The sequence below is a fragment of the Eutrema salsugineum genome, unplaced genomic scaffold (assembly GCF_000478725.1).
Source record: "Eutrema salsugineum unplaced genomic scaffold, Eutsalg1_0 scaffold_2, whole genome shotgun sequence".
Classification (NCBI taxonomy): domain Eukaryota; kingdom Viridiplantae; phylum Streptophyta; class Magnoliopsida; order Brassicales; family Brassicaceae; genus Eutrema; species Eutrema salsugineum.
This window is the reverse complement of record NW_006256829.1, coordinates 4504041-4524365: the sequence shown is the minus strand read 5'-3', so window position 1 is coordinate 4524365 and position 20325 is coordinate 4504041. Positions and strand designations below refer to the sequence as shown.

The 20325-nt window shown below is 39.4% G+C and overlaps 7 protein-coding genes across 13 annotated transcripts; 3 read left to right on the top strand and 4 right to left on the bottom strand.

The window, feature by feature from the left end:
- Positions 1-751: 751 nt before the first annotated feature.
- LOC18018571 (uncharacterized protein At5g39865) lies at positions 752-2378 on the bottom strand. 2 transcript variants are annotated; one of them, XM_006399816.2, is made up of 3 exons: positions 2177-2378; positions 2019-2069; positions 752-1907 (listed from the first exon to the last, which is right to left on the bottom strand). In XM_006399816.2, exon 3 carries the CDS (start codon positions 1886-1888, stop codon positions 1079-1081), a length of 810 nt encoding a protein of 269 aa, XP_006399879.1. In that variant the 5' UTR covers positions 1889-1907; positions 2019-2069; positions 2177-2378; the 3' UTR covers positions 752-1078. The 2 variants fall into 2 exon arrangements, with proteins under 2 accessions (XP_006399879.1, XP_024012019.1); XM_024156251.1 differs by having other exon boundaries at positions 752-1931; positions 2177-2370.
- A 756-nt stretch (positions 2379-3134) lies between these two features.
- LOC18018570 (pheophytinase, chloroplastic) lies at positions 3135-5754 on the top strand. The gene is made up of 6 exons (XM_006399815.2): positions 3135-3276; positions 3602-4237; positions 4449-4675; positions 4776-4967; positions 5069-5225; positions 5334-5754. The coding sequence occupies exons 2-6, from the start codon at positions 3611-3613 to the stop codon at positions 5592-5594; spliced, it is 1464 nt and encodes a 487-aa protein (XP_006399878.1). The 5' UTR covers positions 3135-3276; positions 3602-3610; the 3' UTR covers positions 5595-5754.
- A 660-nt stretch (positions 5755-6414) lies between these two features.
- On the top strand, positions 6415-8419 carry LOC18018569 (agamous-like MADS-box protein AGL15). Of its 3 annotated transcripts, none has more exons than XM_024156425.1 (8): positions 6415-6795; positions 6991-7066; positions 7165-7226; positions 7329-7428; positions 7511-7552; positions 7768-7809; positions 7894-8060; positions 8167-8419. In XM_024156425.1, the coding sequence occupies exons 1-8, from the start codon at positions 6614-6616 to the stop codon at positions 8282-8284; spliced, it is 789 nt and encodes a 262-aa protein (XP_024012193.1). In that variant the 5' UTR covers positions 6415-6613; the 3' UTR covers positions 8285-8419. The 3 variants fall into 3 exon arrangements, with proteins under 3 accessions (XP_024012193.1, XP_024012194.1, XP_024012192.1); XM_024156426.1 differs by having other exon boundaries at positions 7159-7226; positions 7774-7809; XM_024156424.1 differs by having other exon boundaries at positions 7159-7226.
- A 585-nt stretch (positions 8420-9004) lies between these two features.
- Positions 9005-10468, top strand: LOC18018567 (N-terminal acetyltransferase A complex catalytic subunit NAA10). Its single transcript, XM_006399812.2, has 2 exons — positions 9005-9387; positions 9888-10468. Exons 1-2 carry the CDS (start codon positions 9088-9090, stop codon positions 10161-10163), a joined length of 576 nt encoding a protein of 191 aa, XP_006399875.1. The 5' UTR covers positions 9005-9087; the 3' UTR covers positions 10164-10468.
- LOC18018568 (pentatricopeptide repeat-containing protein At5g13770, chloroplastic) lies at positions 10349-12406 on the bottom strand. The gene has a single exon (XM_006399813.2). The coding sequence runs from the start codon at positions 12322-12324 to the stop codon at positions 10489-10491; it is 1836 nt and encodes a 611-aa protein (XP_006399876.1). The 5' UTR covers positions 12325-12406; the 3' UTR covers positions 10349-10488.
- Positions 12407-12984: 578 nt separating this feature from the next.
- LOC18018566 (CTL-like protein DDB_G0274487) lies at positions 12985-16086 on the bottom strand. Of its 2 annotated transcripts, none has more exons than XM_006399811.2 (5): positions 15959-16086; positions 15470-15856; positions 14347-15258; positions 13607-13840; positions 12985-13483 (listed from the first exon to the last, which is right to left on the bottom strand). In XM_006399811.2, exons 1-5 carry the CDS (start codon positions 15974-15976, stop codon positions 13313-13315), a joined length of 1722 nt encoding a protein of 573 aa, XP_006399874.1. In that variant the 5' UTR covers positions 15977-16086; the 3' UTR covers positions 12985-13312. The 2 variants fall into 2 exon arrangements, with proteins under 2 accessions (XP_006399874.1, XP_024012581.1); XM_024156813.1 differs by having other exon boundaries at positions 15470-15871; positions 15959-16070.
- A 664-nt stretch (positions 16087-16750) lies between these two features.
- Positions 16751-20135, bottom strand: LOC18018565 (protein ZINC INDUCED FACILITATOR-LIKE 1). Of its 3 annotated transcripts, XM_006399810.2 has the most exons (17): positions 19785-20135; positions 19623-19663; positions 19403-19463; positions 19221-19323; positions 19023-19125; positions 18886-18939; positions 18744-18806; positions 18597-18646; positions 18432-18507; positions 18154-18345; positions 17980-18067; positions 17823-17908; positions 17625-17732; positions 17497-17541; positions 17319-17407; positions 17159-17202; positions 16751-17040 (listed from the first exon to the last, which is right to left on the bottom strand). In XM_006399810.2, exons 1-17 carry the CDS (start codon positions 19927-19929, stop codon positions 16949-16951), a joined length of 1440 nt encoding a protein of 479 aa, XP_006399873.1. In that variant the 5' UTR covers positions 19930-20135; the 3' UTR covers positions 16751-16948. The 3 variants fall into 3 exon arrangements, with proteins under 3 accessions (XP_006399873.1, XP_024012131.1, XP_024012130.1); XM_024156363.1 differs by lacking the exon at positions 19623-19663 and having other exon boundaries at positions 19221-19343; positions 19785-19878; XM_024156362.1 differs by lacking the exon at positions 19623-19663 and having other exon boundaries at positions 19785-19878.
- Between the last annotated feature and the right edge of the window lie 190 nt (positions 20136-20325).

The window sequence follows — 20325 nt, the reverse complement described above, 5'->3', positions numbered from 1 at the left end:
TTCAGTTGGGCTGCCTCATCACTATTACAATTGGCTTTTCAAGAGTGGAATTTACTTATGGTTGTAACTTGTAAGGATGTATTCTTGGGCTTAACATAGAGAATAGTCGGGCCTTCTTGAAAATAGATGCCCAAGAACTCTCGACTTTGTAAGAAAGAGTTCCACCCAATTTCCCTTTTGTTTAGTCCTTGTCAAGCAAATCAAGTTGCCAATAAAATGGCCAAGCAAAGTCTTTTTTTACCTCGTTTGATTGTATCTCGTTTTTCCATATTTACCGGATTGGCTGATTGGCTTCTAGACCCTTTTAATGGAGTAATGAAATAATTTATATTGGGGAAAAACAAAAAACAAAAATTGCTGGAAATAGCTGTTAATTGTTCACTTAATCATACGTGATTTGCAGCACAACACCAATTGAAAAAAAAAAAGATTATATCAATGTCAAATGAAGTACATCGTTTTAAGAACTTGTCACCGATAAAATAAAATCATGAATGTGAGCGGTAACAAAGTTTGAATATTGTCAATGACATATAATATTCTTATTATATGTTATGTTTCAACCAACAAGATTCAATGTTTTCGGGTTTTAGGAAATCCCTTGATCGAGAGAGTTAGCAAACAAGTTCGAGGGACATTCTTAATACCAAGTTGTCATCAAAAGACGACCAAGTGAAGAATAAGGGAATCATATAGAACCCAGTAACCGTCGTAATCAAACACGCAATACCCATAAGAAGCACACTAGATATTTACAATCAAATATATAGCACAAGGAAACAGTTGTTTTTCACAAAATCGACACACAAGAGTCAAAATGCTTACTACCCGTTTCAGACATTTTGACTACACAATTACATTAGTCCTTAGTAGCAAACATACACAAGCTAAATCAACGATCATCAACATTCCAATACCGATGATCGCAAACCACCTTAAAGCTGAAAGTGAAATACTGCTGATCCAAAAGAGATTTTCGGAATAGCATCATTCACTTGTTCTAGACAACAATGCAAATATCAAAAGAGAAATAAAAATACCTATTTTTTTTTTGTTTTCTTCTTCAGGCTAAGTATTCTCAAGATGAGCAATCAGGACAACGAATCAACCCATTCTCATTGCAGTCAGGGCATCTCTTGAGCCTATCTTCATCCTCATCAAACAGTTTCTTGCTCCCACTACAATTCGAACACGGGATGAATCTAACGTCCCCACAACAATGGCACACAAACCCTGGCTCTCTCACAGGAAACTCTTTGAGAATCTTGGCTAGCTCGCCAATCTCGAACAAACTCTTGATCACATCAGCACCACCCACATACTTCCCCATGATGAAAATCTGAGGCAACGTCACACTCTTCTCTCCCATTGCAATCTGCAACTCTTTCCTGTAAGCCGAGTCCATGGACACATCACGCTCATCTATCCAAACCCGAAACCCTCTAAATATCATCCTCACAGCATAGCAATCCTCATAAGTCCGCCGTATCCCTCTCAAGCTAGTGAAATACACCACAATCCTGTCCTCTGTCCCGGGAAGACGAATCACCGAGTTGTTTAAGCTCAGAAACGGAGATATCCGAGACTCGGGTAAAAGCGACTTCCCTGATTTCGGCTTTAAAGTTACATCAGACGAGGTTGGTTTCACGGATTTCGAACCTTCGAATAATCTACAAAGGTTCTTGACTTTTCCTTTAAGAGAGCTTCCCACTGTTTCCACGGGGTTGTAGAATTTGGTGATGGAGGTCGTACGGTTCAGAGAAGGGTTTAGGCTGTGTGGTTTTGGGCTCGAATCCACCGTCCTCCCGTGAATTGTAAGCGACCTGTTGAAAAATGTCGACGGCGTAGCCGATTTCGTCTTCCCTGCGTTTTTCTCTAAACCCGCCATCGACACAGAATTTCGGCGGCTGTTTTGGAGCAAAAACCTTAAACTAGTCAGCAAAATCAAAAGCCTACGATCAAAATTCCAAATAAACAGACGAATCTAAAGAGAAATTGAATAACAACAATCGCCTCACCGATCGATCACTCCACAAGGAGGAAATGGAGATTGGTGTTTCCTTCAACGCCTGCACAAACAAAACGATCGGAGAACAAAGAAAAAAATTAGAATCAGCTTCTCTGAAATGAGTCGTAAACGATCGGGACTCCGTTTTCCAGCTAAATATTTTCTCACCTATGATCTACGAACACGAAATTGATGAAATAATATCTGTTATCTATTATCTGATTCTGGATTTTCCCTTTGCTTTTTTGTTTTTCTTGCGGAGAAGAAGATGTGGATTGTGGAGGATAGCTCTCCGAATTAACCCTTCTGTCTTTGTTGTAAAGCAAAGAATTTTTCTGTTTCTCTCTTATTTTCCTGTCAAGTTAATTAATTTTCACAATTTCATTATTATTATTATGTCTCTTATAAATTCTCTCTTATGTCTCTTATAATTTCTCTTTATGATCCTTTTTACTACAAGATGCTCCCACGAGAAGAAACGAAATAATTTTGTTGTAGAAAAAAACGTCGATGAATTTGCGAGGAAAAGTCACCTATTGATAATCAAACGCGGTTGGCGTATTAAAAAATAAAAAAAGATTATTCCAAATGGGTTTACAACGATGTTAGAGTTTGGGTTTAGTTCTATGCTTAAAAGCTACAGTGAGCTAACTTTTCAATCTACCAATGGGTCTTTGATTTGGGCCTATAGTATGGACTTATTAATTGGGTCTAGGTGCAAGGTGAAGAAAAGTTTAGTGACAACAAATAAATACGGTGCTCCGTTTCACCATCACTTATACGGTGTTCCTTTGTCAGTTTTATTAAGAGTTAGAATGGTAATTAGTCCAATTTTTTTTTTTGTCATAAACTGCAAAACACTACTTAAATTGGAAACTTTAAATCAATATCCATTGGATTTAGATGGCAAACTCTGAACCTTCCAAGATTTTTTTATTTCCCGGGTAAACAATAGCTTTGGATGCTTCACAAAGAACTTCCAAATTTTGGGTAGCTCCACTTCGCCCGTAATGTCAAATTAAAAAAAATTCTCAGATCCAAGAAAATGTCATATTGTGTAAGAAATGTGACCCCAGTATGAATTTGGATTTTGGAATGCTTGTAAGTAATAAACTCAATAAAAACGTTGTTGTCGGTTTGCACCGAAGTTAACCAAGACAGCAAGCAAGCAAACTCTGAACCTTCTTTCTTCCACCTTTTATTTCTGAAAAAAACGACCGAACCAAAATCATTACATGAAGAAGCGTCTTGCATCCGGAATTTGAAAGGTACTAGCTCTAAATCTCACCCTCTTTTTTTTTTTTTTGGCTCCTTTTGTTAATTACAGTTGGCTTTCTCACTTGATGAATCGGGTGATACTGGATTTTGTTTGATTTCAATTTGACGAAAGGTTGCTCGGAACTTGATTTGCTATCTTTTTTATTTCGATTACCGCAAATTTCGCGAATATTTGTATGCGCGTTTCAGCTTTTTCAAGTTTTATTCTGAAATCTAAACAGAATCAGTCTATAAGCATCGCTAGTTTCTTCTGATTCTCATCTTTGCTATGAAGTTGAGAAATCTGAGCTGCCAATTCGTTTGTTCGTGTTACAGGAATTTGTCATGGAGATAATCTCACAGAGCTTCATACCTCAGTGCTCTGTGGTGGCCTGGAGTAGTAAACTAGCCAAGAACAGATTGGTGCCAAATCGATCAAACATCTTATTGTCTGGGGTCAGAAAACCCAGACTTGTGATACGAAATGGAAATTCTGATGGTTATGTGGTTGGTGAGAATGAGGATTTGGGTGGTATAACCAGAAGAGGAGAATCAAAGTCGAAGGTTTTGATTCCTGGTTTGCCTGATGAATCAAAAGGCGAGGCTGCTGCTCAAATCAGTCGTTCTCACTACGAGTGGAAGCCTAAGCTCACGGTACATATTGAGAAATCTGGTTGTGAAAACCTCGAGGCTCCTACGGTGTTGTTTCTTCCTGGCTTTGGTGTTGGTTCATTTCACTATGAGAAGCAGCTTACGGATTTGGGAAGGGACTATCGAGTATGGGCGATTGATTTTCTTGGACAGGGTTTATCCCTCCCGAATGAAGATCCTACTACCATATCTGAAGAAACCGGTGGCTTGGGAAAAAATGAACCGTTTTGGGGATTTGGTGATGAAGCTGAACCTTGGGCTGATCAACTCGTTTACTCTCTGGATCTCTGGAGGGAACAAGTTCAGTATATTGTAGAAGAGGTAAACAATTTCTGTCAAAGTCTTACTTTGCTGTTCAGTTGTTATGTTACTCTTTATGCCCTTGATTAGCTTTCAGTCATAAGTTCAAACTGTCAAGTCTCAGTAAGTATAGATGAAGTCTTCCCTGTTCTTTGCTTCTGTTGTGTTCTGAACTTTTAGCACAAACCCACCTGAAAAAGGTTGCTGAGTCGGTAAGAGTATTGTTGTACAGGTTATCGGTGAGCCCGTGTACATTGCAGGGAACTCACTTGGAGGGTATGTAGCTCTCTACTTTGCAGCAACCCATCCTCATCTGGTGAAGGGTGTTACGTTGCTTAATGCAACACCTTTCTGGGGTTTCTTCCCTAATCCAGTGAGATCTCCAGTGTTAGCACGTCTCTTTCCATGGTCTGGAACATTCCCTCTACCTGCAAGAGTGAAAAAACTCACAGAATTGGTGTAAGAACGACTTTATTAACCACATCTTCTCACCTGAAAAGTATTCATTTTCTATCTCAAATTACTCTAATTCTTCTATACTTCCCCCATGGAATCGCAGGTGGCAAAAGATAAGTGATCCTGAAAGCATAGCTGAGATACTTAAGCAGGTCTACAAAGACCATTCTACCGATGTGGATAAAGTATTCTCACGTATTGTGGAGATCACGCAGCATCCGGCTGCTGCAGCGTCGTTTGCTTCAATAATGTTTGCTCCTGGTGGACAGTTATCTTTCAACGAAGCTTTATCAAGGTATAAGACAGTATGGTTCTTTTGTTTTCTATGTGTTTTCCCCTCTGCGTGATTGGTCTTGTCGCTATATCAAGGAATACTATTTTGATGGTGAATGCTAGGTGTAAGCAAAACAATGTTAACATATGTCTCATGTATGGAAGAGAAGATCCATGGGTGAGACCAATATGGGGAAAGAAGATAAAAAAGGAACTTCCCAACGCTCCATACTACGAGATCAGCCCAGCGGGTCACTGCCCACACGATGAAGTCCCTGAGGTACAGTGAATCACTAAAACTTTCCTCAAAAAAAAAATAAATTCTTGAAACTCTGCAATAAGCTTTGATATGAGTAATGGAACCTTTTTGCATATGAAAAATGAGTAGGTGGTGAACTATCTGATGCGCGGGTGGATCAAGCACCTGGAGTCTGGTGGTTTTGAAGCGCTCCCGCTTTTGGACGATGGTGAAGAAGACTGGGAGCAGTCCCGCATTGCTCGGGAAATCGAGTTTCCGAGAGAAGGTTGGAAAAAAGCAGTGAATCTGTGGTTGTACGGGTCAAAGTATTCGTACTGGCGTGGAGTTGGAGAAGCCTTCAGGGCCAGTTTTAATAGGGCGTTTGGAGGGAAAAGTCTGCATAGAAAGTAGCATTTGCAACCGTCGTCGTTTAATGTAAATAGTTGTAATCTATGATATGCATCCGATGCTAGAATGTTGTCTGATAGAATAGAATCAAGTTTCTAAATGTTCAAAAAGGAAAACGGATGAAAAAAAAAAAAAATCAAAAATCTTCTGCCTGTTGCGTATAGATAAGTGTTGAATTTGAAATACCAGACACTGCATACAGGTTTATAGATTATCTACTGTCTAGTATAATAGTATGATACTTGATCACCTAAAATCGAAGATGAGAGTGACCCTACTTATCAGCTGACCCAACTTTCGACCTCTCTGCACATAAGGATTTTGTTCATGTTTTGTTGGTTAGATTTTGAAATTTGAGTCCTTTGTTAGTTTAAATTCTGAATCGTTTGATAATCATAATATGAATGCCTTACTAATAATATCCTCTGTACTCAGTTATTTAGCTATTTTAATTCTAGATTTCAAATGTTCTTCGAAAAAGCTGTTATAGAGATTTTGAAATTAACTTCTTAAATGCCGTGTGGCGTGTACGATACCAAATCAATCATCTAATTTGTTATTTATCTATAAATAAGAGAACACATGCTAGTTTACTTTCTATCATCTAGTACAGTTTAGCAATAAAAAAAAAATACAGGTCAGGTCGGAAAAGAGAAAAAACACAACTTTAGCAACAAAAGGAAACGTGGGTCCCAGAGAAACTGGCAAACCCTCCAAATGTGGCAAAAAGGTGTCATGCAAATACACCGAAATTCAAAAAGAGAGCACGCAAAACAGAGCCCATGCAACACACAAGACTAGTTTTTTTTTTTCAAGACCGATATTTTTTTCTCACTTTTCTTTTTCTTTTTCTAGAAACAATAATATTCCATCCAAATTTAGCAATCTTTGGTCTTCCCATTATAGCAGAATTGGAACCCAAAAAAGGAGTTTAAAAATCCAATTTTGGGGACTTTGAAGAACGGAAGAAAGATTGAACCTTTTCCCATCTTCTGTTCTATGCGATACTCACATTAATTAATATGGGTCGTGGAAAAATCGAGATAAAGAGGATCGAGAATGCGAACAGCAGACAAGTTACCTTCTCCAAGAGGCGTGCTGGGTTGCTCAAGAAGGCTCATGAGCTCTCTGTTCTTTGCGATGCTGAAGTTGCCGTCATCGTCTTCTCCAAGTCTGGCAAGCTCTTCGAGTTCGCCAGTACTGGGTATTCATCATTTCTCTATTCGATTTTGTACTTGCATGCCTAGGTTTGATAAATCGATTTCGTGAGGCTTAAGCGCGTGTTGCTCTTAGTGAAGTTGCATGTTTGTTTTAAGTTTTCAGCTGAAGATAATCCTAATTAGAACCTAATTCTCACAAATCGTTCTGTTGTCCATGTAATCTCTCATTTGATTTTTAGCATGAAGAAAACGCTTTTGAGATACGGAAATTACCAGAGTTCTTCAGATGTTCCTCTGATTAATTCTAAAGCAGAGGTTAGAAATTCTTGTGTCATGTTGAAATTGTTTTTTTGGTATAGATTCAAGTATTTTGTTTTGATACATCAAACATCTGATATGCCGTTTAGAACCAGGAGGATTGTGCAGAGGTGGACCTTTTAAAGGATGAGATTTCAAAGCTTCAAGAGAAACATTTGTATGGAACCTACTTAATCCCCACTTGGTTGTTACTTTATTCTTCTCGATTCACCAGCCACTTTTGTGTTTATATGGTCTTGTCTCTTTGTGTGTTCTGCAGACAACTGCAGGGTAAGGGCTTGAATATTCTGAGCTTGAAAGAGCTGCAACACCTTGAGCAGCAACTAAATGCTGCATTGATTTCTGTGAGAGAGCGAAAGGTAACTAGTATTATCACTCTTCCCCATTATCTTTTTTCGTAAACAAGTTTTCATTTTCCTGATAAACTTTATGTGATTTCAGGAACTATTGTTGACTAAACAACTTGAAGAATCACGGCTCAAGGTAATTCTCGAGTTATATGAAACACTTACTTTACCTTTTTAGCTTCTAACTGCATATAAAACTCATGTCTTCCGCTCTGTAATGGCTACGATATCCTCTGCAAAGTTCATGCTCTAACTAGCTAGTGTGGAGTTTATTTGTCTTAGTTAGCTAGGTACGTACTAGCGCAAGAATATGTTTCTTTTCTTGATCATCCAGAATATTTACTTTGCCAGGAACAGCGAGCAGAGCTGGAAAACGAGACCTTGCGTAGACAGGTGAATGAAACTATATTTTTCGTTAACTCTATCTCCTGTCACGAAGTCTTCTTTCCCTGACCTCTAAATCATCTCTCGAAATAGGTTCAAGAACTTAGAAGTTTTCTCCCGTCCATCAACCAACATTATGCTCCATCCTACATCAAATGCTTCCCTATAGATCCCAAGAACTTACTCGTAAACAACACTTGCGTGGACGACATTAAGTGCAGCCTCCAGGAAACCAATTCAGACACAACTCTGCAATTAGGGTATTGCTCTCATAACTCTTTTTGATGTCATTGGTTGTATATAGGAAACCCTTCTTTGTCCTAGACTAGAAATGCAGAGATTCTTACTACTTGTATTTTCTTGAAGGTTGCCGGGAGAGGCACAGGATAGAAGGAAGAATGAAAGAGACAGAGAGAGCCCGTCAAGTGATTCAGTGACAACTAACACGACCAGAGCAACTGCAGAGAGGATCAGTCTAGTTTAGCAGAATTTCCATCTGAAAAAAAACAAAAAAAGGCAGAGGTTACTCTGTTTAGCCATAGAGAAAAATGGGAGTGAGGTACATAATGGTGCGTCATTAGGCGAGCATTCGATTATTTTAAAGCAGTTTTAGAGGGATATTAGAAAAAAACAAGAGAAGTTTCACTTATCTCAGCTGCATTTTTCTCTAACCTCACTCTTTCGACACTGAAGTTTGGTAGAGACTGCTTTCTGTTACCCTTTTTTTTTTACTTCCCTCAAAGAGTAACAAATCAAAACAGAGTCACCAATCAAGAAATTAACGAAAACAAGGCAATTACTCGGAAGTATATTTTATATCCGAACCTGACAATTTGGGTATTGAATCCTTCTTTCTACCAAAAAAAAAAGAAAAAAAAAAACAACTTCCTCTGTGTCCTCTTGCCATAGCGTGATTCTTTAAGTGAGAACTCACATGTACAAATGGTAGTTAGTGCATCGTGGTTTACGTTTTGACCGCATTAACTGGACTTCTACCAAACAAAACTTATTGAACGTGTAATTGTCGTAATCAAGGCCCAACCGGACTAAAATCCTAAACTAAGTTACAGAATTTCCTTTTTGTTAGATTGAATTTTTTCATTATTATTAAATGGCCCCTACAAGTTACTTATCAACTGAAGAAAGTTTCAATAAGGACCTCATATTTCACTGTTATTGAAATTCGTCCCCAGATTAATAAAGCCCGACGCCATTAGACCCGAAACCCTAACCCCAAATTTATCCCCGATAGGAGAGAGAAGAGAAGAAGACGTAGATTGAGCAGCCATGGTCTGCATCAGGCGAGCGACGGTGGATGATCTGCTGGCGATGCAGGCATGCAATCTCATGTGTCTTCCTGAGAACTACCAGATGAAGTACTACCTCTACCATATCCTCTCTTGGCCGCAGCTTCTCTACGTTGCCGAGGACTACAATGGTCGCATCGTTGGCTATGTGCTCGCCAAGATGGAGGAGGAGAGCAACGAGTGCCATGGCCATATCACCTCTCTCGCCGTTCTTCGAACCCATCGGAAGCTCGGCCTCGCCACTAAGCTCATGACCGCCGCTCAGGCTGCCATGGAACAGGTTACTCACTTTCGTTTTCCTTCTTTTCGTATGTAGTTTTCATTAAAGAAACAGTGTATAGACTGTGTTGAGTCGTCTTTAATAGTTTGGATGATTGTATAATTATTCCTGTAAACGAATTTGTGTGTTTTTAGTTATGTTGAAGATGATGCTAGTTAAGCGATTCTTTTATATTAGACGAAACCATGAATTGCTGACAGTATATAACTTTTTTATCAACTTTTGGGATCTGATTTCTGTTACTGCATTTGGTTCTTCTCCCATTCTAGATGAAGTTGATTGTGGTAGTTTGCTTTTTTCTTTTTCCTTCTTCTCTAAATTTGAATTTGAAGCAACTCAAGCTCTTGAGACTGTATAAAGAACTCACCTTTATGCTTTGGACTGCCGGGGACAGTCAATTTCTGATTTATCTGTGAATTTCAAAACAGTAGACCTGAAGTTGATAGTTGTTTCCCGTCTCGAACTTGAACTGTTAATTCACTCTCATGGTTTTGTGGCAGGTTTACGAGGCAGAATATGTTTCGCTGCATGTGAGGAGAAGTAACCGAGCCGCATTTAATCTGTACACGGAGACATTAGGCTACAAGATTCACGATGTTGAAGCAAAGTATTATGCGGATGGAGAGGATGCCTATGACATGCGAAAGCATCTCAAGGGGAAGCAAAACCATCACCATGGCCACGGTCATCATCACCATGGAGGTGGATGTTGTTCAGGCGATGCAAAAGTTGTAGAAACAGCTCAAGCTGAAGAGGCTAAAGCAAGTTCGAAGTGAGACTTTAAAGCAGGATGACCAAAATAGGTAATTATGAGTATTATTAGAGTGGGGTTTGCTGGCTGGCTCTAGTACTGCTCCCTATTTTGCAGTCATATGTTCTCGAGTGGCAAATACATTATGTTTTTCTCCATTGTCTTCCTTTGGTTGTACTTGATATCTAGTCCTCTTTTGTTTATGTATCATGTTTCAGAAATCCAATTGTTTTCTTAAGGCTTTACAACTTGAGATGGAAATCTTCTATTTGCAAGATAGCAGATCTCTGTGACAATGTATTACATTTAATTACAAAAGAATTCTTGACTTCTACAGTTTCAACTTCAATTCAAGAACCCTGCAAAGTTGTTTTACTCTTCGTATTCGAATATCTTGAAGCACCGGTTTGTGCTGTGTCAAAGCTTTCCTGCAGCCATCTTATCTGGGAATTGAGACCAGCATCACGCAGAGCATTCAAAGCTGAGGAGTAGAGCCTCGCATCAAGCTTGGTTCGTTCAACTTTCATGTCCTGCAACAGTCTCATTAGCTCATCAATCCGGCTGGTTTTGGAGAATACACCGACCATGATTCCTGCCATGGCCCTATCAATCTTTCCTCTGTTCATCCTAAACTCGTTGTAAAGCTCCACACATCTCTCCAACTCTTTTGCTCTATTACACGCACCGATCATGCTTGTGTAACTCACCTTGTCAGGCAACACCTTCATCCTCTTCATCTCTTTCCATATCTTTTCGACCCGCCTCAAGTCCATAGCTCTCCCATGCATATCAATCAAAGAATTGTAAATCCAAATGTTGGGTTTACATCCTCTCTGTTTCATCTTAGCCATGAGTTTCACTGCATCGCTTAGCCTCCTTGTTTTCCCGTACATATCTATAATGTTTGAGTATGCAACAACGCATTTGTCAAATCCTTTGTTTACCATCTCATCAAACAACATTTCAGCCTTCTCGTACTCCTCTAGTCGACAGTACGCATTGATGGTTATTGCGTAAGTCACTTGTCCAGCCTCACATTCTTGCTTCTTAAGCCACTCGTAAGCCCTAACTGCTTCCGCAAAACCTCTTTGCTTAGAAAATCCATTCACGATCGCGCAGAGAATGCAGTCGGAGACCCTTAAATCGTTCTTCCTCATAGCGGCCACAACCTCTAGAGTTCTCTCCATTTTTCCTTCTCGAACATACATCAATACAACCTTCAAACACATTTCTGGATCCTTCAACAGTTTCTTCTCCCCTGCTTCTTTGAATAGCTTCTCGACCGTTGTAACCTCTCGAGCTCCCGCTAAGGCACGGATCAGCGTAGAGTACAATGCACTAGTTTCCTGAATTCCTTTGTCTTTCATCTCCTCCAAAAACTCAAGAGCTTCGAATGCGCGTCCTGATTTTGCAAGGGAGGTGCATAGAATCGTGTAGATGGAGCCTGATTCCTTGGCCAAGAAACTCAACCTCTTGCTCTTAAATTCTTGAAATAACTCAACCACTTTTTGATTGTCACCGATCCTTTCATGAGCCTCCATGATCCTGCAATAACATCCCGGGCTTGGCTCAACTCCTACATATTGTTTCATCCTATCAAACACTTGGATCGTGCTACTATACATCTGGAGTTTGTTAAAACCTTTCATCGCCGAATCAGTTGCGAACACAGCCAATGTTTTGTCTGATCTAAACACGCTAAGCAAGCAGTGCGCAACTCGGAACTTTCTCTCTCTGATGCAACTCCTGATCAGTTGGGAACACGTATGAGCATCAGGCAACGCATTGTATTCCCTGAGATCCTCACAAAGCGAGACGAGCAAGTCCCAGTTCTTGGCATTCACCAAGTAATTGATCAGATGCTTGGTCGTCCTCAGCTCTGAGTTCTCCTTGGCTTTCTCGTAAAACTCTGAAGAAAGTTTCTGGGTTTCAGGATCTCGTAGCAACCTGGATAAGACCAGGTTAAGGCCATCAGGGACAGGTTCGAAAAATGGCCACTTGTCTTGTTTAGAACTCGGTGACTTCTTTTCATCTTCCTCAAGAACCAGAGAGCATCGAGACGAGCAGACGTGGGAAATGTGAGGCTTTTGGGAAAGAAAGAAAACGGGTTTCTTCGGAGAGGAGAAGCTGTGTGGGTTTGCATGGTGGTTCACGGTGGCTACCCACGATCTGCTCGCGATAGCCATCTGTTTAAGCGTGTGTGAGGGTGAGGGAGAGATCTCTCTCACCTTTTCTTTTTTTTCTTCACTTGTGGATTTAATTTTTAGTTAAGCGCCACGAAAAAATTCGACCACACGTTTTAATTTTAGTTTTAATCGTATGACGTGGCATCTTTGCGGGGTTCAGCTAAATCGACGAATCACGTGGCGGAATTTAGATTTCATGTTATGATAAGATTGGACTTCTCTATCGGGGGAGACCTTGGGGAGGTTTGGAAATATTGTAATGAGGCTTTTATGGGCCTTTTCATTTTAGCTAACTTAGATAACTGATTGGGTCCAAAAGATTTCCAATTTGTGTTTTCTATATGGGTTCCAGTATTTCTTGAAAAGAAAGCCTTTGTTCTGGAATCTTTTTGTAAGGATTTCCAAAAGAGTACGAAGAGACGACTGCTGCTGTTGTTGATGTCACCGAGGCAAAGCAGAGTTTGGCTAAGTTTAAGAAGAAAATTCCAATAATTCCATTATTTTTATCGAAATATTTCACAGGAACAAAAGATTAATCAGAACTTTACATCTACCTACCACGCAGGCGCATGTCCAAATCTTATAAATAAAAAAAAAATTTATCTAAAGATAAAAAATCAGCTACTTTCCAAAATGGAGAAAGGAATATACCCATCTACAGAAAAGGAACAAAAAAATAATGAAGAGATATGTACAGAAAGTAATTGAGGGGGTCTCAACAACAAAACAAAGAAAGAAAAGAAAAAAGCTAAACCAACTTGCCTTTTTGGCTCATTACATTAAGTTGGATTGTGTCGATGTCATGACCTTTGTCTATCCACATTCTTTCTTCCCCACCACCCCACTGATATTTGACACTTCACTCTTTCTGTAACTAAATCAAAATACAATTTTTTAAACTAATAAGTTATTTGGTTTCTGAAGATTTAGCACCTAGCCGTTTCAAACCAGGCAGGAAGGAAAAAAAAGACTAAGCAAGAAGCACCGGCTAGGCTAGAGCGCGGCGGACTCTAGGCGTGTGGACAACAACACGGCCATTTCTTATCAAAGCTTGCCTATCTTTTATGGTTTTGTCGAAGAATCTGCTTTCTGGATTTTCGGCATAGCATGCGTAGTAGCAACTTACACAGGCGTGAGGCAATGCCATTGAGATCCTGGTCTGTTTTAACACATCCCAAAGAAAAAAAAAAAAAAAAAACAAAAAACAAAAGGATGATGCTGAGAATATTATTGAGAGTAAACATAATTTGAAGAAGTCAAAATAATAATAAAATGTAATTACCATGAGGTATCCAATGAAGAAGGCAAGCAAGGAGATGGTGGCTGTAAAAGGTTTGTAAACTGTGTGAGTCCAAGCGGCAGCGACAATAACACAGATGCAACCGCTGCAGATTCCTGTGAGGAAACAGACGGAGCTTGTTATGTCTGCATCTATGATCTCAACCATATCTTCATCCTCAAACAGTTTCCACGTGTCTTGCGACGCCCTCACAAATCCTTTCCCATAAGCTGCTATCTACATATATATATTCATAACGTTTTACTCATCATCCGGTGTAAAAGAACACTTGTGAATGGTGAATAAATAGCGATCTTAATCTAGTGTCCTCTGTTACCATTCAAAGCTCATATTATTTGCAACAATAAATTTACTAGACACATGACCTTGTTGATTCCAAAACTTGACTGAGCTATTTGCTGATACTATCAAAAGAACTCTTTTTTGTTTGTGATTCAAAATATTTACTAAAAATGCAGCAATGCATGTGGTTGTGCCTCGACTTGTCAAGATGATGCAAGATTCTCATATCAGAAAAAGAAAAGGAAAAAAAAGAAGACCCACCACAGCCAAGTTGGTTTTAATACTAATAACACTCTGTTAAGCAGATATTTTAATATAAAGAAACCGAATAATTGCAGCAAATAGAGAAAGGGAGATATCAAGACAAATCACTTGAAAGCTGCTCCACCATTAAAAATGAAAAAATGAGAGTGGCATGGTTTCAAAATGTTAGTTAATACCTGCACAAAGGCCCAGCCATTGCCGTGCTCGAATATGAAGGTCATGAGCTTGAGACAGCAATTAGCGCAGCAAAACATGAACTCATCTTCACCCTTGAGCAAATTCAATCCTCTTGCCACGATTCTCAGGGCTTCGATTGTTGGAACAAACAGAGATCCTAAACACGCGCTCCCGAGGTTCCGAGACAAGGCCCTTTGGAAACTAAACCGAGTACTTGACTGCATTCCCCTTAGATAGAACAAAGCAATGACTCTACTCACAGTTAGATTAACAACATTCCTCATCACTTCCGTAGTCCAAGCCAGGCTTAGCACCAAACCAATAATCACGAGTGGAGGAAAATAGAAGTTCAATGCACCGAGGACACCAAAAATCCAAACTGACATCCAGAGGAAACCAGCAGCTAGCATACAGTAGGTTGGTAAATTCAGATCCGAGAACTTGGAAACTGGTTCTAACGACTTGACCAATATCTTGGAACAGAATTTGATCCTGCGAGTGATCCAGCAAGCATATAAACCATTGCCGATGGAGAATGCGATGAGGCAAACCCCAACAGCATCGGTGGCTGGCATCTGGAAACACAGCAAGAGGATTCCTGAGGATAGAGACATCAAGAATGTACTCCATATTATGAAGTGGATCATGAAATTAGGCCAGATACGAAATGCCATTTGCCAGGAGAATGCGAGTATGATGCTCAAGAACGATGCAGCTTCGACTTGTGGGAGTAGAAATCTGAGGATCTTATGCTCTTTCCTTTTGACGCTACCGTTGGATCCTATTAGACCTTGGACGCCTTTGAAGACGAGGAAGCCTACAAACCCAATAGCCGCAACCTTGTGAACCACGAAGAGCAGCAGAAAGAACTTGTTTGTGTACTTTGTTGAATTCAATGATGCCAAGGTTTGCTGCAAAACCAAATAAATTAGGAAACTTTTACTTATCAACTTAGAAAAACTGATTTCAAACAAGACAGATATTCAACCTAAGGCTCAAAATCTATCAATTTCCTCAGAATCTATAGAACCATCAAGGTGAGAAAGAAGTTCAAGCTAAGATTAAATTCCCAGAAAAAATGATAACTTTCAGACTGAAACGCAAAAACAGAAAGAAAATTACTTGAGGGGTTGGTATGAGGATGGAACGAGATTGTAGCTGAAGCGGCGGCGTCGCCGACGGAGACGGCGGAAGCTGAGGCTCTTCAGGCGGTTGAGCGCGAGTGGGAGGCGTCTGTATCGGCGGAGGCATTCTTGAGGAAGATCGGAGTGGCTGCGCGAGATTAGGAGGCGGCGTGGTGAATCTAGAGCCGCCGCCATTATTGAAAATGATCCTAAGAGGATTTGTTGGGTTTAATCTATTCAAGCTCGCCAAAAATCTGTGGTGACTGATTTCATCTTTATCCTTTGATTCTTCTCCTTCCTCATCCACACCCTTTACTCCTCTTTGCTTCTTCTCTGTTTCTTCTCTCTCTAACTTCTCTCCTTTGTTCTCTCTCTCCTCCACCGCCTTCCAAAAAAAAACCTGATCGTTAAGAAAGGAAATAATTTTTTTCTTTTTAAAAAGAGTAATTGGTAACGAAAATGCAGGAATCGAGTTGAGTAATCGTACGGGGTCTGTGGCACCCATTGACAGCTTTTTGGTGACGTCACTTCCCGGCGACGGCGGTCGTATCTCGTCTTAAGAGAGAATGTTTGCCCAAAGTCTTCTTCTCAAAGTGAGATAATTTCTGATTACGTTATTTGTGTGATTGGTGTAAAATGTTACTGTTTCTTTTTTATTTTCACTTGTCACTATTTCCGATTTGTTCTTGTGCATTTACTTTTGCAAATTTTGGTCGTACCCATCAACGAGTAACGTTTTTTATTATTAGGAGCCTCAATGGTACGAAAGCAGACTCCACCAAGAGTTATGTGTCATGTGCTGAATTACGCGCGTGAGACACACTCTCCATTTAGTTCGATTGCATGTTTGCTGGGAAAAAAAACACACACGTGAAGATGGTGGAGAAGGAGATCGTTATCTTGTGTGTTGACGTGTACGCTACATCAAGGAAAATGAATCGCCACGTCTAAGTTTTGACCGAAGATGGACGGTTGCGATTTGTTCTTTTCATGGAGATTGAGTTCCGTATTATAAGTTTGTTGTTTTTGAGTCAGAAGAGTCAGAACTCAGAAGATATTATTCGCGAAAACATCATACTGTATGTATAAAAACAACATTTTTAAATCTAAGTCGTTTTCTCGAAAACGATTCCAATATTTGATTTGATTAAGCTCACGAATGCAAATTACGGATAAAAGTGTTCGTATGGATCCCACTTTGCATCATTACAAAATTTCTGTAATCCTTTTTCCACAATTTGTGACACAAATAAAACCGGAAAAAACATTAAGGCTCAGAACCGTGACAATGACAAAGCTAAGAGAGTTACTGTAATTTTTATTTCACTGTATAATAATAATGTGTATGCTAAAACATTCTAACAAGTTGTTACCAATACAATCTTATAAAAAAACACATCTCTGCTCTAACTTGACATCAGACAATTACAATCTAAAATAAGATACAAATCCAATGAAAATTGAATACCATCGATTTCTACTGTTGTGTTTCAGCTAAAAACGGTTTGAACGTCATTACAACTCCGAGTGCCAAGACCGCATTCAAGATAAAGAATACTATTTGTGTGCCTGCACATTCACATTACAACATTTTCTTCTACTTAGTCTCACTTGGTCATGCTTGATTTCGAAATTGATATAAGCTAATGATCAAAATATGGATATGAGTATGAAGAATTCACATTACCAGGGAGAAAAGCAGCATCCTGACGTTTCTCACTCCAAGAAAAACTGCCAACAAACCGGAAAAAAAGGAGAGAATATAAGTAAGAAACGATCGATAATGATGAGAAGTTGTGTAGAGTTGAAGCATAATGTGAGAAAATGAGGTAGAAAAAGTTGAATACATGATGCCTGCTGCTGCTGGACCTATTGCTTTAAACAGAGACATCCCTGTCATGGCAATCCCATTAGCTGCTCCTCTTTGGTCTTGTCTCTGTTTTTTTTTTATATATACAGAATTAAAGAGGGTTTCGATTTCACCTCCTAAATAGTAAAATGGATCAATGTTCTGAAAATACTTACTACAGCCCTGTTTTGAAGAATGAATAAGCCAGTTATAGCAGACACCTGCACACACATACACACAAGTGTTGAGAATTTGAAACTAATATCGAATTATATACATTCTTCCAAGGTCATGAGAGACTTACGCCTAAGACATTCTTTGCTACGGATGCACAATTTAGCGCCAGAGTAAGGGAGAAACCAGATAACTTTGCTATCAGAGGGTAACTTGCTAAGAGAACTATAGCCAGACTCTGTTGAGTATCGAAAACAAGCACAAGATTAGAACTTTCCTGCTCAAAAGATTAAGGTTTCCAGTAAGAACAACATAAGATAGTGGTTACCCCAGATATACGTGTAACTATGATGGGTCCTAGAAGCCTCTCCGCATAAGAGTAGAGTGAAAGCTGAAAGATAAGGAGACCAAAACCTAGAAAGAAGTAGCAATGTTTGAGGTCAGAACAGTTCATCTCTATTAAAAATGGACAAGTATGGACACACCTGAAATTGCAAGAACAGTTCCAACATCTGCAGACGAGTATCCCAAACCTCCATACTTCCTCGGGCTGTTTGCCCACAGTGAAAAGATCTATCCGAGAAAAAAAAACTGAAAGGTTTCATTTTTTGGGCCAATAAACAATCATGAATGAGGGGGTGGGGGAAGAAGAGTCAGACCTCTGTGTAAGCCATATCATGAAGTGAAAAGATGCAGTAGACGATAATAGATGAAAGTAGTGGCCAGTTCTTCAGGAGAGAGCTTTTTTCATTTCTCTCTGTGACTTTATGAGATTCAGGGTCATGAGACAAAACTTTGAGAGCATCAAAAGACTTTGAATCATCATCAATCTTGTGATTGTGCAATGTTTCCTGGAGAGGAGAAACAACCATCTCTAACCTTAAGCTAACACACAGTAACTAGGGATTTCATGGAGCATGAAAAGTAAAGAGCGTACCGGAATCCGTAATGAAATTATGGTCACCAAAAATGCAAAACAAGATATGGCTAAGCACGGCAAAAAGTAGGGAAATCTGCATTATGATTTATAGACCAATGAGACTGCTGTATATATATATTAGTTCAATGAGAGTGAAGAAGAGGTGAAGAAAGTAATACTTACTTCCCAAAAACTGATTCCTCTGAGAATAAGCTTGGATATTGCTTTGCAGGCTGCAAGGTTGGGAGATCAAACAAGAATCAATCAAGAAGGGAGCGCGAGTTAGAGTAAAATAAAAACAAGATTGAAAGGCTTTTTGTTAAAGAAGACCTGAGCAAGGAAACCTCCCAAAGCAGGGCCAATGATGAGTCCAATGCCCCATGCTGTACTAACCTAGGCGATTTGATAAGATTCTCAATTGCTCTACTCAGTTAGCAAAAATAAAGATGTAAACTTTGGATCAAGAGCTTACAGCTGAGAGTGCTAAACCTTGATATTCATCACGGAATGTTTCCATTGCGAATGCCTGAATTCATCAACATTTTCGGGTTAATGAGGTTCGAGAAATTCATGGAATAACTATGTAAAAGAAAATGTGAAGAGGAGGACCTTAATAGGACCAAGCAAACCGTTGAAACTACCGAGACAAAACCTTGTGATGATGGCCATCCAGAAATTTACACTTAGGCCAAACAGAGTATTGAAAACGACCCTGTGGCAGAATTTGAAACGTTGTTTTTCAATAAAAGAAATATAAAACAAAAATGTGAGGGAGAGATGAAGAAACAGATGTAAGATTATACTAACACTGAAGCAGTTCCTATGAGGATTACTGGTTTTCTACCATAACGATCAGCCACAATTCCCCAGAAGACAGATGTCAATGTTCGACCGAGCATGAAAGAGCAACCTTCAAAGGACAAATGTGAACTGAAACTTTGTTGGTTATGTATAAAAAAAACAAGAGATTAATATGACCAAGGACTCACCAACAAATCCAGCATAGAACCCAATGTCCTCTTCCTTCTTTGCTATGTTAAAATCATCAATCTACCAACACAAGATTCTATACTGTTACAAGTTTTGATAATCACTTCAAAATCCAACAGTATGTTAAGAGACTGATATATTTGGGTGGCACAAAACATGCGCAACCTCGTAAAAGTTCGAATAAAGTAAACTACTTTTGAGTTATGTGGGGTTACTCACCATAAAGTAAAGAAAGGGGAAAAGAGATGAAATGGGCAGAGCTGATTCAATGACAAACAACAAAAAAAAAATCTTTTTTAAGACAAAAGAAAACATATTCGTCTTCTTCAATCTCCATCGTCGAATCTTAACAGCAGTATGAATAATAAAATTAGATTTTACCGGTGCAGAGGACGATGATCCAAACGGAACAAAGCTCGGAGAAAGGGAAACCTCGGCGAAGCCTCTTCATCTGGTCAACCTTGCAGCCAGGGCAATTCTCATGGAAGTTTTTCTCCAACAAACACTCTGTATACTCTTCCGCCATTTTTTTTATAAAAAAAAAACACAGACCTCGAAATCGAATCGATCCAAAGAATAGGGGAAGATTGGGGAGCGAGGATGAGATGTGATTCTATGGGAGGGAGCTAGCTAACACAAGATTGTCACGTACGTACTCTCTATTTAATAATAATCGAGAGACATAGAGAGAGAGAGAGAGAGAGAGAGAGAGAGGAGGAAAACAACTTTGGCTTTTCTCCTCTCCAGTCGCTAAGGACATGTCAGTAATGTATTTAAAATGTCACCCCCGTGCTAATCTGTTTCACATTTATTGTTTTTCCTCTTCTCTCTAATTAATTGTTGATGCTGAAAGATGTATTTATCTCCTCGTCACCTATCAATCGTAGTAATAAAATATGTTGTTACCAACAAAAAGACACAA